The sequence below is a fragment of the Micropterus dolomieu genome, linkage group LG18 (assembly GCF_021292245.1).
Source record: "Micropterus dolomieu isolate WLL.071019.BEF.003 ecotype Adirondacks linkage group LG18, ASM2129224v1, whole genome shotgun sequence".
NCBI classification, from domain to species: domain Eukaryota; kingdom Metazoa; phylum Chordata; class Actinopteri; order Centrarchiformes; family Centrarchidae; genus Micropterus; species Micropterus dolomieu.
In genome coordinates, this window is record NC_060167.1 from 35,674,100 (window position 1) to 35,692,184 (window position 18,085).

The 18,085-nt window shown below is 42.2% G+C and overlaps 1 protein-coding gene across 1 annotated transcript in view; it reads left to right on the forward strand.

Annotated features, from left to right (window-relative positions):
- Positions 1–18,085, forward strand: part of plxnb1b (plexin b1b) — a 107,459-nt gene that overhangs the window by 60,711 nt on the left and 28,663 nt on the right. Inside the window, exons 3-7 of the mRNA XM_046075156.1 lie at positions 3,570–3,658; positions 4,878–6,045; positions 12,014–12,196; positions 16,744–16,872; positions 17,187–17,287. Of these exons, the coding sequence (XP_045931112.1) occupies positions 4,888–6,045; positions 12,014–12,196; positions 16,744–16,872; positions 17,187–17,287 (1,571 nt within the window). The 5' untranslated portion in view covers positions 3,570–3,658; positions 4,878–4,887. The remainder of the gene's footprint in view (positions 1–3,569; positions 3,659–4,877; positions 6,046–12,013; positions 12,197–16,743; positions 16,873–17,186; positions 17,288–18,085) is intronic.

The following is an 18,085-nucleotide window of genomic DNA, read 5'->3' on the forward strand; positions in this document are numbered from 1 at the left end:
CTCTCTCTCTGGGTTATTATCATTAGTCACATTCCATCAGTTCTCAGTGAGCGCTGAAGCTTGCTAGTACTTATTTGTGGCGATTTCCCTCGTCGTTTTCCCCTTCTCTGTCTCTGTTCTCTTTCCCTTTCGCCATTGTCTTCCTGTAACCCCATTTCTGTCTGCTAATGTCTCTCTGCCAGCTTTTTCTCTTCAAATATGCTCTATCCCCCTCCCTGCTGTTGTCATTCTGGGTCTCATTCAGAATATAGAATAGTTGAATTGATAATGAATGAAAGGCTGGACTCAGTGAAGCGGATGATGGCTCAATTGAATGTGCCTCTCAGGAATGTTTCGTTGTGTTATGGAGTCTTTTGGCTGCAGCTCAGACTCCAGTCCATTTTGCGGTGTGTCGATGTTGGTAGACTTCAGTTTGCCGTAAAGGGATTCTACCTCTGTCCATCTGCTACAGGCCCCACATCTACCTGCCCTCTTAACGGTACATGAGGACAAGTTCAGGAATGCATTTACACTTAAGCTCTTCTTTGTGAATAAAGTCCCCCCCTCCCCCATTTGCTTGCACCAACGTTGGCAGCTCAGCGTATCAAAAGTAATCCTAGTCCAGTCTCAAAGCCCTGTCGAAACCATCAGTCTGTCGGGGCCCTGCCTTCTTCAGCATGAAACAATGAGTCATTTGAATGACTGAAAGGATATTTGGCTACCAGCTGAACTCAAAGCAAGGAGAGGAACACGGCTGGTGAACATATCCTCCTGCCACACCCACACACACCACAACAGTGTCTACTCAACACCAGTCGACACCTTCAACCAGCCACAAGGGTCTAATGAGACCTAATTAGTCATTTAATTGGCATTCAGACCAAAATCAGTAATGTTTAAAAAAATACATGGGGCAATGTTGGTGGGAATTTTCTAGGGGCAGAATTATATACCGTGGTTCAGTGGGTTGGTCTATTGAAAGTAAAGAGGGAGTGCAATTTGTTCCTTGCTTATTCCAGGTAATAACTATGCCGCTTCACTAAAACTTTCCAAGAGAACGATGCAGTCTGTTCCGGAAAATGTCATAATCCAAGCTAGCTACAAGTCATGGCAAATACATGCTTCTCTGTGTATAAACAACATTATGTTGACTACTGATAGAAGCAGCTCATTAGGGATGCATAGCATAATTAAGTCAATTTGTGACACACTGCAGGTTGGCAATCGATATTGACTAGCAGCTTTGTACAGCGTGTTAACCTCGACAACCCAGCTGTTTCCCTGCAACATCGGCTTGTGTGGAAGAAGCAACGTGGGGAAGTTAGTTTCAAGGTGGATATTAGTTTCAAAGTACTAATTTCAAAGTAAAACTAACTTCACCACGGATTGAAAGCGCCATTCAGCCATCCAATATGACAGCAAAATGTTGAATTTGCGACACAACGCAATAAACAATAGAGCATAATTGCTAACGATAACGTCAGACGTTTTTCTATCGGTAAACAGTAGATATCGCACATCCCTATGCTTGCTCATAATATCGCCTTAATATCAGCGCATGAAAAACGAATCGCTGATCATCCCTTGACTCATCGATGGCCGATCCAATGGCCAATCGACAGAAGCCTAATTTGTACTGTATATTATATCATGTGAACTGAGTTTGGTTTCTGCAGACTGTGCTGGAACAAGTTGGATTCTATTACCTAAAAGTGAAGGAATATTTAGATAAAACAATTACAGGCACACATTTCCTCCTCTCTCCTCTCATCAAGCTGATACCTTTTTGGCTTGCTGAAGGCACCTAAAAAAAAAAGACTTCCGTGTGATTTTATTTTATTTTTTTAATGTGAGAGAATCTAATCACAAATCCATTCTCTTGTTCTCATATGTCTCGAACTCTGGGTGAAGTTGAGTGTAATTGGATTATTCACTGCAGGAAAGGGAAACCTCTCCCAAATGAGGTTGGCCTAGAGTGACGGCAGCCCAGCTGACCGTAGTTTTTGGCTATTTGATTTGCAGCTTTTAGCAAATGGCAAATTAAGACAGATGAGGACCTGACTTGCTGGTTAGTTCTTGGATAAGTGGAGTGACAACCTGCAAATTTTGGGACTTATTGAAGAAGACAGCCCTGTGCTCAAATCCGACACTGTTACCTGCGCTGGAGTAATAAGCATCCAGCTTGCACCGTTGGCTAGAGGAGGGAACAGAAGAAGCACTGTATTTGTTGAACTAGTGCTTGATTAGTTAACATGCCAGTCATTCCTGTCTCTGCTCCGTTCGGCTCCGGACTGGTGCTTTCTCAGAGAGTCTGCCAGAGAGTCGTGACGCGCTGACTACAGAGTTCAGGCTCTTTAGCTCCAGAGTTGCAGCTGTTAAACTGGTACAGAAAACTCACTCCCTACACCCCGAGGGGTCAAAGGAGGAAGTCAGTGTTTTGGTTTAGATTTGATGATTTCAGGTTCAGCCACTGAGGCATCAATCAGTCTGGTTGACATCTGTGTCCCTGCTTGTACTGGAACCGGAGGTAGTTCTACATAAGCATGTCTTGAGTGGAAAAACAAACACTAGCAAGGAAGTGCCCGATGTGGTTTAATTGAAATTTAATTCACACATGGTTGGAATTATATAGATAACAATGATCATAATTATCGTGCTCTAGTAAATAGTTTTTTTGTGTCCCTTCTACTCCTCTTTCACCTCTTGCCAGGCCTTTACTCTTATTCCCACACAGAAGAGATTTCCCCCAACAAAGCAAGCTTTCTAATGCTTCTAGTGTGGCAGGAAAAGAGGTGTGTGTGTGTGTTTTTGTGTGTGTGTGTGTGTGTGTACTGGGTGAGGATCTGTCTGTGTGGGGTGAATAGTGTACCATTTGGATAAGCCCACTGGAGATTTGCCTAGACTCGTAAGAGATAATCCTGCTTCTGTGCCAGTCATGCAGTGTTGGGAGGCGATGGAGGAGGAGAGGTAGATAAAAGGAAGAAGGATATTTAATGATGGGAAGAGGAGAATATTACTATGGAATGAAAAGGAGAATTGAGTATAACTTAGCAGTCATGACTAGAGGAGACATTTCAGTATTTGACAAAGTTAGCATGAAACCACAGATTCAGGTGCCCAAACAAGGGAACTCCATCCCTCTCAAGGTTCTCATGCCATCTTCTTTTACCTCACAGCAACTTGTTTTTCTGGCAGGGACTCTGAAACCAAAGGGTTTTGTACCTTGTATCCTAGCAATGAGCGAGGAGTGTATGCTGGGACAGTGTGTGTGGCACTGAAAAACCTTTTGCACTGACACTACTTGATTTGGCCTCTGCTGGAGGCTCTTTTACACACAGAAACGGATGTAGTCAGTCAGACATACTCTGTAAGGAATTTCAATTAGTATGAACTTCCCACAACTTTTAGTAGTCTGCAGTGATGTCAAAAAATACAAGGTGCTTGAACATCAGTCAGTTTGTAGCAAACACGCAGACTTGTGTTTATGACCTGTAGGGTGAGGTTTCTCACCTCCTGTATTTGATGCCATAAATCACTCTGGGCGTCTTAGTGAAGAGTTTACTGATGTTTCTTTTTCCATTGTCTTGCAGGTTGTGTCCAGAAGGATGTGTTTTTAAACCCAAGCTGCTGAGTGGTCAAGAGGTGACATGCCTCTATAAAACACCACTGGAAACAAATGGTGAGGAGCCGATGTCTCAGATGGTGTATTAATGCTGAAGCAAACTCCTGAGGTTGTAACCGTTGAATGCCACTTGGTATTTTCATGGGCTCTAAAAGCAGAAACATTTGTCCTTCCATGGTTAATCTGCTGAAAGTGGTAAAGGTCAAAAGTACAAGTTTGTGCCCTCCTTTAGTGCAACAGCAGTGGATGTGGGATCAGCTTTTTTTGGACCATATACTGTTTAGCGCACTGCGGGGACAGTGGTTCTTCAGGGGCCCATGGATTCTTGTGAGGATTCAAAAACCTGTGGGTGGTGATGGTACAGTGGATAAGACACATGCCTTTGGTGTGACAGTCCCAGGTTTGATTCCCCCTGCAACACATCCTCCAATGTGATTCTGAGCAAGACCCTTAACCCCTATTTGATCCGGAGGAGTGCCGCCTTTGATATATATAGCAATTGTAAGACGCCATAGATAAAAGCGTCAGCTAAATGAGTAAATGTAAACCTTTTAGCACCATGGATAGCTTTATTTTCTGACAACATTGTTGCAAACTTGCTGACAGTTAAGTTAGACTTGAAGAAGATCCATGGTTTGGGTTTTATTTTTCATGGTTTGGGGTGTTTATCGGTCCTTCTTCCTCCATAAAGAAACTCTTACGTGACTTTGGTTTTTGTATTTCCCTCAATGTGGGGATCCTGACCTCAAAAATAATTTTTTGCCCCTCATAGTTTGACTTTTTCTATAACGCGGTGTTGTACGTTATTGTATAAGAGGGCTCTTTTCCGTGCATAACTGTAAAAATGGGGAAGCAAAACAGGAATGATGTTGTCGATGCTGCAAGATAAACACTGTAGTAGTCTCTGGTCTATCTATCACCTACTGTATGTACTTGCAGATAATGAAAGACAGCTGATTTGGATTGGTCGAGGTCCAGCTTGTAGTCTACCATGTCTCTTAGCCATGTCCCAGGTAGAGTTCATGTCTCTGTGATTGCCCAATGACACGTTGGCACAATGGACTCAACAGGGAGGGGTTCAACACTATTCTGTTGTTGTGAGCTTGTCAGTGATGAATCATGTCATTTTCTAGCAGCTTGGTAGCAAATGTTCTGTGGCCTGGTACATCCAGGGTGTAATGTATCTGTTAGGAGCGCTATGACATGACAACATTTGACAACTCCTGTTCTAGTGAATATAGAGATTCTTTCTAACCACCTGTCCTCTTTTTCTCAGCTCTGCTGCCATGCCTACGGGGATGGTGCGTCGTCTTTCAGTGTCAGCAGTCCAAACGCTGCTGTCGGTCCTGCTGCTAGCTGTCGGCTGGCCCTTCACTTCATTACCCAATGGTGTTGTCAAAGGATCAGACTCCTCCCCCTCCAGTCTTTATCCCACATTTGTTCGGAATGACACTCTGTTTGAGCACTTGGCCCTGCATCCCGACACCAGAGTGGGTCGGGTCTACATCGGGGCCCGAGATTACCTGTTCCAGTTAGATGAATTCCTCCAACTTGAGCTTCAGGATGACACTGGACCTGTCACAGACAGTCGGGAGTGCTTACCTCCCGTAACTGAGAGCAACTGCCCTCAGGCTAGGGTCACCAGCAACCACAACAAGCTCCTGCTGGTTGACCCTTACTCCATGGAGCTTATTACGTGCGGGAGTGTCAACCAAGGGATCTGCCAGAAACGTAGTCTGGATTCTGTGGATATGGTACTTTTCTCTACAGAGAGGCCTGTGGATACCCAATACGTAGCAGCTAACCACCCCAACATTAGCACCGTGGGACTTGTGGTTCGCTCTCATCCTGACAGGCAGCCGGTGCTATTTGTGGGCCGGGGTTACACCAGCAGCCATCCTCCTATTTCCACACGAAATCTTGCCCAGGAACCAGTCTTTTCTTACGAGGAGACTGCCAAATTGGCTGTTGCTGGTCGTCTCTCAGAATACGACCATCATTTTGTAGCATCATTTGCCCATCGTCAGCACGTATACTTCCTCTTCTACCGGCGGGACTTAAAGTCACAGTCACGCGAGTACCGCACCTATGTGTCTCGTGTTTGTTTGGATGACCAGGCCTATTACTCCTATGTGGAAATACCCTTGACATGCCGTTCCAGGGCAGGAAAAATTTACAACCTCTTGCAAGCTGTCCAGCTAGGGCTCACCAAGGATGGTGTAGTAGGTCAAGGCCCAGTAATTCTTGGTGTCTTTTCCACTCGTTTGGCATCATCAACTCGGCCCAGTGAGGACTCTGCCCTCTGCATGTTTAACCTCGAAGAGGTGGACCGCAGGATTAATTCCACCAGAGATGTGTGCTACACACTGATGGGTAAGGAAGCAGGAGTGGAGGCAGCATACATCGAGTACGAAGTCAAATCCAACTGTGCCAACCTGCCAGAGGTGAGTTCAACCGATTGAATTTGCTTGTTTCTGTGTTTACTTAGTTATTAGGGCTGTTACTTTTTTTTTTGTGAACAAACAAACACTAATACATCATTGGTTAGAGTAAATTAGAATGTAGCACATGTAGCCCAATCCAGTCGTAGAATTCATGTGGTTCAATTCATTCACTTTCACTTAAGTAAGCAGCCCCAGTGGCTCGCCAGGTAGAGCGCATTCCATGTATCAAGGTTTAGTCCTTACCACAGTGGCCTGGGTTTGAATCTGGTTTTCAGTGGTTGACGTCTTACCAGGGTAAATCGCCATGGTAACTTTTGTTGAATGGCTAACCTGCTCCGGAGCAGGTTATATTCCAGATAAGAGATCAACTCTACAAAAATGCCGCTTACTGACCAATAGGGATGCAACGATTACAGATTTAGTTGGTACGATTATTGTCAGAGAAATAATCACGCTTTCACGATTATTATGCATTAATTACTTTCACAACACTAGTAATGACTTAAGTTGATTTTTAATATTCAATTACATTAACAATTATATTTCTAGAATAAGTTAGCTACCGTGGATGTTGCTTGACGCAACAACAAACCAAACAATTGAAAATAAAGGGCCTCATAGCGCAGCAGGGCTGTAGTTGCAGTGGGTCTGAAAGGTTACACCTGCCTTGTTTGTTTACGTTGCACTGAAAGCTCGACTCTCACCGCTACGGCATCGATTGTAAGTGACCCGTTTATATTTAATTCCCTACCAACTTGCTACGTTATTTAATATAGGCCTAATGTAGCCTATTAGGCCTACCATTACTTGGGCGTGCAAAGCTGGGTGGTGATCCCGCAGGTGCTGCATCAAGTTTAATGTAGTTATTTGCTCCTTTAGCAGGAACCTTTTAACGGCAAGTTTTACAACAGGTGATCTGTCATCTTCAGTAAGGCCCTGGTCAGTCTTGGTGTACCCGAAATGCTCCCACACTGCCGACTTCAGCCGTTTCTTTGGTGGAACTAAAGCTTCACTGTTTGGTCCCTCTGCCATAGTTTTGCCAGTGTACAGTAGCCTCTGATAAGCACGACACTTACACTGGTGCACCGCTCCTGTAACTTTGTTTTCGTTTTGTACAAGTTGCCACAGTTTCGTTCCGTGCAACAGAAACGCTCTGTGTAGCGGTGCCTTTACGATTAATTAACCGTGACGTTTAAAGGGCGGTTAATAGTGAAATCCGGTAATCGCTGCATCCCTACTGACCAATCGGCTCTAGAGTGACCAGACGTCCCGAAAAATCTGGGACAGTCCCGAATTACGAGCAGTTGTCCCGACCCCTTTCCGGTTTGTCCCGAAAATTAGACCTAACATGAGTTTTGATTATAGCCTAATTAAACATATAGGCCTACTGATCATTGTATAGTTCTCTTGCTCCAGCAGGGGCTGCGGGTTATCTGTACATTGTGTCAACAGCGTTGTTATAGCCACAAAGTAACACTCGTGCTCTTTTCCCCTTTTTGTTTTCTTGTGGTTAGTTGAATTTACAGTGTAGCTTCAGGCAGACACGGCACGGCGGAGAGACCTGACGCGCGTTGTGCAGACAGATGTGACACTGCACTAATGACATGAATAAAATAAATATAAAAATTAAGTAAAAGATCATGATTTACCTACATATCCACAGTTGTATTTTCATGAACAAAAATAATGAATTTAAGCGTTGTGTTTTGATTTTCACGTGTGTTAATGTTCATTGACACTCAATGTACCGGTAGCCACGCCCCCCCTCCGTCCTGAATACTGAAGTCAAGCCAGCCTCCACTTCGAAAACGACAGTCAAGCCAGCCCTCACGCTGTTTTGCGATGCGTGTTTTTTTTCTAGGCATTACGGTAATGACACCCTGAGGTGGTCTGCTGTCACTATGAAGTGAAGTGAGTCAGTGGAAACAGGACGTTTTCTTTTAACATCAATCTGAAATCAGCAAATTCAGTGAAAAGATTAGACATTTTCAAGGGCTGTAATATTAAAACCAAACATCAGATTGCTCTGATATTGACAGAGGGTCACCCTGAGGTGGTCTGCTATCACTGTGAAGTGAAATGAGTTAGTGGAAATAGGTTTTCTTTTTACATGAGTTCCAATCTTGGCTGAATTTAGTAAGCTTTCTGTCAGAATGTAATGTTTTCTTTAGATACTTGTGGTGTCTTAAGCATTTATTTATTTATTCAATCTTTTCTGCCACATCAATTGCATTATGTTCAGCAGAAGCTCACTTTTATTTTGAAATGTGCTGCGACACGATGTTACCGTAATGCCTAAAAAAAAAACACGCATCGCAAAACAGCGCGAGGGCTGGCTTGACTGTCGTTTTTGAAGTGGAGGCTGGCTTGACTTCAGTTCCCGAATTTCACCCATTCTCATCTGGTCACCCTAATCAGCTCTCTTGGGAAATTACATCACCATCTGTAGGGATCCCACAGACTGTTTTATAGGCTGCTTGATGTTTGCTGCGGTGATACGGAGAAACCATTTGTACAGCGACACCATCCTACAGAGACTGATTGAAATACTTGTTAGCTACTATTGTAGGTTTTTACAGTAAGCCTATTTACCACTTTGAAATGTGTTTTATATTTTTTATTTGCTCCCAGTCTGTTTCATTTTTCTTACATGAGGCTGAATAATATGAGCATATTGCAGTAGGGATATTGAAATTAATTTAAAAATGAATGTGGGCTATTTATTTTAGGTTAGTAGCTAACTATCTTTTCTACCCGCTTGTCTATTATTTAGACAGGTCATGTTCTGCCCCACCTTTTCAATGCAAGCACAGGTAATGTGGGGGAGTTTACAGTTGCCTAAATGTTGAGTCTTTCAACCACCGATTTGAGCATCTTTTATTGTATGAATGGATTTTTTGTTTCGCTGCTTTTTGAGGTTAATTTAGAACAATGTTTGGAACACTTTAATGTGTCTAATAAAGTGACGAGAAGTTCTTAAATGTGAGGTGGAACGACGACTTAGGCTTTTCAGTGCCGGAGTCATTTAATATGGAAACGGCGACACACAGTCGAGCTGAAAGAATAATGCTTACATTTTCATACATGCCATGAGAACACAGCAAATTAACACATTATTATAAACTACGTCACTTAGGCATTCACACCGTGATTGCGATTTTCTGTCTCCCTGCATGTATTGGCTGCGGCTTTGCTACTTAGACTGTGTCTATTTGTCTAATATTACAGTTTGCTTTTAGTTTGTAAAATATGCCGCTCTGCTGCCAGTAGACTTGTTCATGTCTGCGATTGGTCATCTGCTGCTAACACCGTCTCTTTTATGTGAATGCGCTCATGGCTGGAATGGGAAACCCTGGGTTGACTTACTGAGTTGATAACCAGCTTCGTGTGACCGCTTATTCCAGTTGTTAGGGTTATTGAAGCCAGATAACAAAATATATCCTGGGTATGTTGAACTTGCTTGTGGCTTACAGGACCCAGAAAGACAATTAAATCTTTATTTGCAATTATTTGTATAACAATCAATCAGGCAAGGTGTTGTGGAAAGCTGCATACATGATAAGAGTGACCTTGTATAAGAATAAAATGTGTGACCACATATTTCATCCTTCTCACCGTGCTGTTCTATATTGGAGTAGGTTTTCTTTCTCTGAATAAAAATGTTCACATAAACATGATGCAGGAACACAGTAAACCAGTTACTAAATAACCCGATGTAATTGACATTCTCCTTGTTTTCATTGTTCTATTTACAGGAAAAACATCCTGTCCAATTGTTTTTTTTTCTTTTTTAGAAACCCAATTCTTTTCTGTGATGACTTTACTGAATAAAAGCTTTCCTCTGCCAAAGTCGGTGCCATGCCTCTGAAGCTGTCCAGAACCTCTCTATTCCAGCAAAATGACCTTTGTATCAGGGAGGATGAAATTCAATTGGACGTTTTTTTAACAGACAAATGTAATGTTGTGGAGGATGGATTGAATTAGATTGGCCCTCTCATACTCTGGAAATCCTGACTTTATGTGGTGTGTTCATGTGTGTGCCTCCTGGTGTTTACTGCAGGTAAACATAGCACTCTGATGACCATCGTGGGCTAGTTTCACATCCTCCTCTATCATCACTTCCTCCTGTGTTGGGCACCTAGAGCAGCGCTGATATCTCAACCTGTGCAGCTGCGTAAAACAGATTGGCCTGAGTGGAGTGTAGTTGTGGTAGTAGGGCAGTGTCATTTAATAGAATTGTTAGTTGGGGAGGGATCAGTCTGCGGCATTAGCCCTACTTAGTGGGATGCGGTTGGGGTTCATGTTTAATAATGCCTGACAAAGACGGTTAAAAACTCTAAGGCTCTCACCAGAAATAAAAAGCTAACGTTAGGCTAAAAACAAACTATATCACGGTTGCATTACTTAAATGTCACAACCACTAATCTTCCAACTTGTAATATGCGCTGTTTGGCGTAATTGTGTAAAATGTCCCCAACAACCTCTGTAGTCTCATTTAGCCTCCTGTAAGCAACCACCATTTTAAAGACACTTAAAAGCTTCAAAATTCAAGAGTGTGATATTTACTGTTATATTTTATGTCCTAGAACAAAACGTTAAATCTCTTAAGCGGAAGTGGACAGGACAGATATGAGATGTTTTTAAAAGTGAAGGTGACTAAAGGGGGAATCAAAGCAAACCATATGACTAGATAGGAGATGATGAGAGATTTGAGGATAAAAAGAGATTTAGAGTGTTATTAAGATGTCAAATCTCAATTGGATACCTGTACACAAACAACGCCAGAGCAGCTTCATCCCGGCTCAGTCTTTACCAGGACAGCCCATCTGCACCAGGGACACTCACGCAAGTTCTAAGCTGTGGGGAAAATGCTTTGTTATGATGATCAGGATTTAGGACTCCTACCAAACAGTGGCCGAGTGCAACTGTAGCAATCTTACAGCAAATAGCAATCTTTAGTTATCTTTCTCCCTTGTGGTTATTACTGCCCTCTGTGTTTATGTCTAAATGTCCAGATGATTGCAGACTGCGCAGTGTTCATCAGCGTGTGTCAGCAACAGTGTAATCACCAGCTCCCATTGGCTAGGGCAGTCAGTGACACGCCAGCCATGCTAGACTGGACGTCATAACTTCATAACTATTTCAGGAGTCATAATGTAGTTGCTATTCTTAGCATTCCTGCTTGTTTACCCCTAATGACTGGGTTCACCAAACGGGCCGTTTAAAGTGTCCTCTTCACCCATGGTTAACTTAATCAATAGTCCACTGAGGCCTATATATAGCTGTTGGGAGACTGTTTATCTATGTTATTACAATCAAGTCAGACAGCTTTGGACAGTGGTGAAATCAGGAAAATATTTAACTGGAGTTCAGCAGTGCTGGTATATCAGCAGTCTCTATTTCTTAACAGCAGGCCAAATAAGGAGTCCAATTCATAACAACACACCAGCCAGCTACATGCAATCCATCAAAACAAGTAGAACAGGCAGAGCTCTCAGGTTCATTGCCTCTACTTCCTATTGTTAAGATTACCAATGATGAAGCAACGACCCCACTTTCAAACATTCTCGTAGAAAAATAAATTGCCCAGAACAAAAAACAACAACCCTGCCGCCAGAGCAAAGACTCCCTACGGCCAAACTGTGGAACCAAAAACAAATCGTCTGTAAGCTTTAAACCACCGAGTGTAGACATCGCTGGAATCCAGTGATAGTTTGTTCCCAAACTCCAACCCCTCCACAATAAATCCTGCTGGGATTTTACTTACCACAAGAGCAACACTGCCGTTTTATTTTTGGTAACTGGCCTACTTGCTCAGAAATTAATAACAAATCACTTGAAGGGCTTCTTCTGGTACAAAACAAGCACTGTAGTTGACATTCCGCATGTATTATGATGTGTTATTTACTTTTTTAATCCAATCTTCATGTAACACACAGATTTTCCTCTCTTGTTTTCCTGCTATTAGAACACTCTGGACGCCTACCCATGCGGCTCTGACCACACCCCCAGCCCGATGGCCAGCAGGATGGCCGTAGAAGCAGAGACCATATTGGACAGCCCGTCTGCCCGTCTCACTGCTGTTGCTGTCAGCGTAAGGGCGGGACATACTATTGCCTTCCTTGGAGACTCCAAAGGGAACCTGCACAAGGTAACATGGTGTCACAGTTCTGGTGTGTTTCTGAACAGACACACACACACACCCAAAAATCACTAACAAGTTGTACTTTGTTTATGTGGTAACTGTGATGTTATGTAGAGATTGTGCTGTTATTGCTGGAAATATGAAGTAATAGTCTGGCATATTCAGCAACTTGTGTCATTATTTTGAGTTCAGGCCCTATTTGGATAGCATGCGTTGGGTATTTTCCATACAACTGTAATGCGTGTGTGTGTGTGTGTGTGTGTGTGTGTGTGTGTGTGTGTGTTAGGGATGAAACGGTATGAAAATTTCATATCACGATTACAGTGACCAAAATTATCACAGTTATCAGTATTATTACGGTATTGTAAAAATGTGCCAAAAAATATTAAAATGTACTAACACACACACTGAAACCATTTCAACAAGTTTTATATTGAAAACTACAAATACACTTGCCATTTTGTTTGCATAAAAAATAAAACAACAGCAAATACCTTTTGTAAACATATGAAAATCACCTAAGTGTGCATTATCAAGATTTTATATTATATAGGCAATACAATGACCCCGTGGACAATTGCATGAAAACAAACAAGTCTTTAGAAGACAGTGATAGTAAGTGCAATGAGCCCAACAACTATAGAAACACAGAGGAGTCTGTAGCGTTTCTAGTGCTGGTTGGTTGACTAAACTGCGTAATGTGTTATCACGTGGAGTGGACGAATAGACTCTGCCGACACATGATGCACACAGCAGCAGAACAACGTGTAGCGTTTTTACAAGAGCAGCAACACTGAGAGCTTCAGTTTACACGCTGTTAGCAAGTCAGAGAGACAAACCAAGGCTAAAAGTTAACTCACTCTGCGTTCACTGTAAGGTCATTTTCTTTAATCAATAAAATACGACCGGACTTCAGAGTGACTGAAAAATCTCCGCCGTGTTGTCATTAACCCAAGCAAACCCACGTTGTATTGTGCGCATGCGCGCCTGCTTCTGGGAGACGCTGGACAGCGTTTGCCGGGGGATTATAACAGCGTGGTTAACCGTACCCGGTTACTGTGGTAATTAAAAGGTGTACGGTAATAATACCCGTTGGGAATTTTCCCATGGTTTAGCGTTAAAGCGGTAATCGTTTCATCTCTAGTGTGTGTATATTTGTTATTTTTTTGTGTATATTTCTCCTGGTGTTTGTTCCCCCAGTGAGGCACACCTAGTACCAATTTAATTCAATCCAATACAGCAGACTAATCCATTCTACCTTTTTAAAGCTTATTAGTTTTTATTAAACTCTTTATCTTCTTCATTTTGGGGGCTGCAGCATTGTACTGTAAGTTGTTTGTAATATTTTGTCAAACCCCAGTTATGGTAGTGAGACTGGACTTGCACAATATTCCTTTATTTTCTTTGGTTTAGTGTCAGGATGGAGGACAGTAAGTAGTAAATTCTGATGTCTGTCAGTATTCTTTAAGGGGATGTCCCTGCTGCCACTGGTTTCCCCTTAATGGAAATGTCCAGACCTTTCAGTCATGGTGAACAGTTGGATCTGTCAGTCGGATTTCCAAGATGCTGCGGTTGAACGCAGGGGTCCAACTGAGTCATGGTGGGGTCATCAATGTTGGTGTGTCTGTGGGTTCAGACGAGGTCACAGTGAAGCTCAGTCAGACACAAGGAGACTCGAGGAATGTGCTGATCAGCCAGATGTAATTGAATAGAACCTGTTTAAAAGCAATGTAGGTGATGATCGATTGATTGTTGTCGCTGATTAATAACATGAAATACTGGACTAAGCTAGGGGGGGCAGTGGAGCAGGGAGGTTGTAGGGAGGCCCCTCGATATCAGGAGTTTACAGATCGTGAGCTCGCCTCCACACAGTTGGCTCTTTGTCTCCTTTTTTTCTCAATGGTGGCTTGTGCTTGAGGCCCCCTTGCCAAGCAGAAATAGCACAATGACAGCCATTAACGTAATTTTATACAGTTACGTCACAGAGCCAGCTAAACCCCGAGCCTCACATCACTGTGACCAGATAACGGCGCTCCATACTTGTGGTGTGCACTGTCATTGCTGACTGGCAGACACGTGCACTTCGTAACAGAGAGACTCATTCAGAATTATGCAGAGATATCGTTTATAACCGCAGACGGTGTCAGTGTCACTTCACTGTTCTTAATGGACACTTTGTCAGTCTGTCCTCCTGACTGCAACCACCAGCAATGAACCTTTAAATTCAAACTGTGGTAGCACACTGTTCATCTGAACTCTGTGTAAAAGGGAATTATCCAGCTGAAGGATGGCAGCTGGATTTCTGTGTGTCGTGCAGGGAGAGTAAAGTGACCAAGACGTTTAGACACAAATGTATTTAAATTTGAAACTCTGCACATCCCAGAAAATGGATCCCAATATGTGCAGCTATCGTTAATCCGCTCAATCCTTAATGTCCCCTAACTAAGAGGCATGCTGACAAAACAATAAAACAGGAGGACTTTCATGCTGATTTTACAAATAAATTGAACTGCTGTAAATGTGATTTCATTGGACACATAATTTAATGTTTGGATATTTGATGCAGAACATTTATTCATTAATGAACAAACAGAGTTGCATTTAGGTCATGTGTATTTCCCTGCATTATGGGTAATTCTATAATACATGGATGAGCTGTCCTAGCTCCAGTTATGAGCCATGCCGGTGTCTACAGATGACACGAGTCGGAATCATTTATTTACCTCCTCTCTGAACTGTGCTGATACTAAAGATTGTTTGACACTGTGTCTCTGTTTTAGTTTAAAATGGGCTCTATGCTTCTTGCTGTTCAATCACTTCAGACACTTGGCGGTTTATTTCCCTGCTGATTGTATCAGCACCCCTCTTTAGATTAAAGTTTATCTGTGATGTCTTGTTCTCACAATACATCATGGAGCTTCTTCTCCGTCAGGTCACCTTCCAGTATTTCCTCGCTTGGCAAATAAACATAACTTGTTATTCGTTATCTTTATCCGCAAAAGATTTTGATGATAAATTGAGAAACCAAACCATTGTCTTTTGTTTGTTTCTTTAGATTAGTTTTTATAATCATAATGTATAATTTCCATTCTACATTCAGCCTAATTAATCTGGTCTCTGTCACTCAGTAGCTTTCTGTGTGAAGTATTTTTTAGACATGATATTTTTTATGTTGTGTTTTAACTAAAAGAAAGGGTAAGCAAACACTGTCATATCAGGTTTTCTGAAATTCCCTTGTTGTTTATATATAATTAGATAAGAAAATATAATCTAACCATTTATTTTGATTGCAACATGTTGGCCCCCACCCAGTGTTGTTGGCCTCAGCCCGATAAACATGGTGTGCAGTAATTGGCTAATTGCAGTTACTGGGAATAACAAGAGAACTTCATGAAGTCGAGTCTGATTCCTGAAAGCTCACCAACTGTTGCCCGAAGATGAACTGCTGACCAGTTAGGATTCCATCTCTAAATGTTTCTTTTGTTGAGGTCAGCTCATTGAGTAATGGTGGAAGGAAGAGGGGTTTGTGCAGCAATAATGCAATGGCTATTAAGCAGCTTTCAGTTTAATTTTCTTTCATACAGTTCCCACTCCTCCTTTGAAATCTGTCTTTGTGTTATATCTTATGTTAAATATTTTGTGAGGGTTTTTTGTCTTTTGAGGGTCCATAAATTTTGACCTGCCCACAAAAAAACGTGAAATTATTGCCTTGCCTTGTTAACAGAGGGAAGCCCCTTCTGCTCTTCTTTCACTTGTTTGAAGAGCGGAATGTCATTTAGTCACTCTCTGTTTCACCATCTGTTGTGTAGTTTCAGTAATTTGTATTAAAGCCTGGACAGTCTGTCTTTGAGGCACAGTGGGATCAAAGCTCCAGATACCTGGACGATCGGATTAGCCTGGCATCAGGGAGACATCCTGCCACATCCCTGGGTAGATCGGGGAATAAACACTTCCTCCTGACCTGTGGTGGATTTTCCCATTTGGATGATTGCTGTCTCTTTCCAGCAGAGTTCCCCTAACAGTGGAAAATCTCACTGATGACATTAAATGGAATGAAGCTTATGTTCAGGCAACATCAGAAGGCTGATGTGAAGCAGTTTGTCCGGCTGCCCTCGCGTATTAACCCATATTACAGCAGCTCTGGATCGCGTCGTCAGACTGCTCGCAGAGGCCTCCTAATGTTTTCGGGTTGTTTGTTGGCCCTGACTATCGAGGTTTGTCTCTTTTGTACTGTCAAACCTATCTTTGTCTCACCATTCTGTGGTGCAGAATTTCGAAACTGGATATACTTTTCTTTCCTTCTCCTCCAAATTAAATTCTTATTATAACCCGTGTGGTTATATTCTTTAAAATATGCCATTACAGTGTGAAATAGCAAGAAGGAAAAATAATTAAACTGTCTTTTTTTATGTTCAATTAAAATCAAGGCTTAACACAAGGACATTTTAAAGAAATACACATTTTCAGCCGCAGCTCAGTGTTTCTTTTTATTCAGCTGTCTGTCAAATGATTGCTTAATCCCATCATTCATGTGTATATGTACATTTCCTTAGGTGTTCCTGGGGCCAAACGGCGAAGTGGGGGAGTACGCCGTCATCTCCATTCAGCAGAACGCAGCTATCAGTTCAGACCTCATCCTGGACCAGAAAGAGGAACATCTCTTCATCATGACTCATAACATGGTATACGCACACACAGATATTGAAGCATACAGTGATGCACCCTTGTAGCCTCATTTCATGCTTTTCTTTCTAAACATGTCCTTCCTGTGTTTTAGTAATAAAGCTTAAGAGAAATAATTTAGACTGCCTTGTTTCTGCCCCAATTCTCTTCTCTTCCAGTAAGGCAGCCTGTAGTTAGGATTATTCAAATGACCGTATTTTCATTTTGCATTGTTCCACTGCCAAATGTGGGCCACCTATTCTTTGTAATCAGATTTCTGGAAGCTTAGTGAGCATAGTTTGCGCGACTGAGCATGATTGTGTTCTCGTTCCAGTTGCAGAAGAGGCCGGTGGCTGAATGCCAGCAGCACCCAGACTGCCACTCCTGCCTGCTGGCCCACGACCCCTACTGTGGCTGGTGTGTCCTGGAGGGAAGGTGAGATAAACTCCAAGCAGTTAACTCCATCCCTGGATATCATACGGCCAAGGTCTTTTGTTTATACCACGCACCCTTCGCAGATCCAAGGGCGATTGTGCTTTTGCCGTTAGGGCCCCATCTCTCTGGTACAGCCTTCCCCACTCAGTTAGATCAGAGTCTGTAAAGTGCTTGGAAAAAAACTTCTCAAAACCCATTTTAACCAACTTGCCTTCCCTGTGTTTATTTAGCACTTCAAAAGTGCTATATGAATAAAATCTTACTTAGTTACTATATGTCCTAATCTAGCATCCTAGAAAGTGTGGCTGAAAATGAACTTAACTTGAACTAAAGGTTATGGTGCAATATAATTTATTTAATCTAACAGTCCATTAACCAACTAGTTGATCAATAAATAAATGAATCAGTGACAGTTTTCAAAGTTTATTGTAATTTACTAAGACTAAAAGTCGACAGCCATGCTACTGGCTCTGTGATGCTGCATTTAGGTACAGTGGTACGTACTTAAGGGCTAACTGGTAATGTCAGCATGCTAACATATAATGACAATGGTAACACGCTGATGCTAAGCATGTATTTTGTATACCATGATCACCATGTCATTAGCTTTGTAGGTATTTAGTCTTCTACCAAAGTATTCAAATCAACCTTGAACACCTCACGATGGCTGCTCCATTCATGTATGAATGTGTAAGAATGTTAGTTTCTGTTTGAGCATGTAGGCTCAGTGTGTGAATGGGTGAATGTGATGTAGTATAAAAGCGCTTTGAGTGGCCACAAAAACTAGATACAGATACA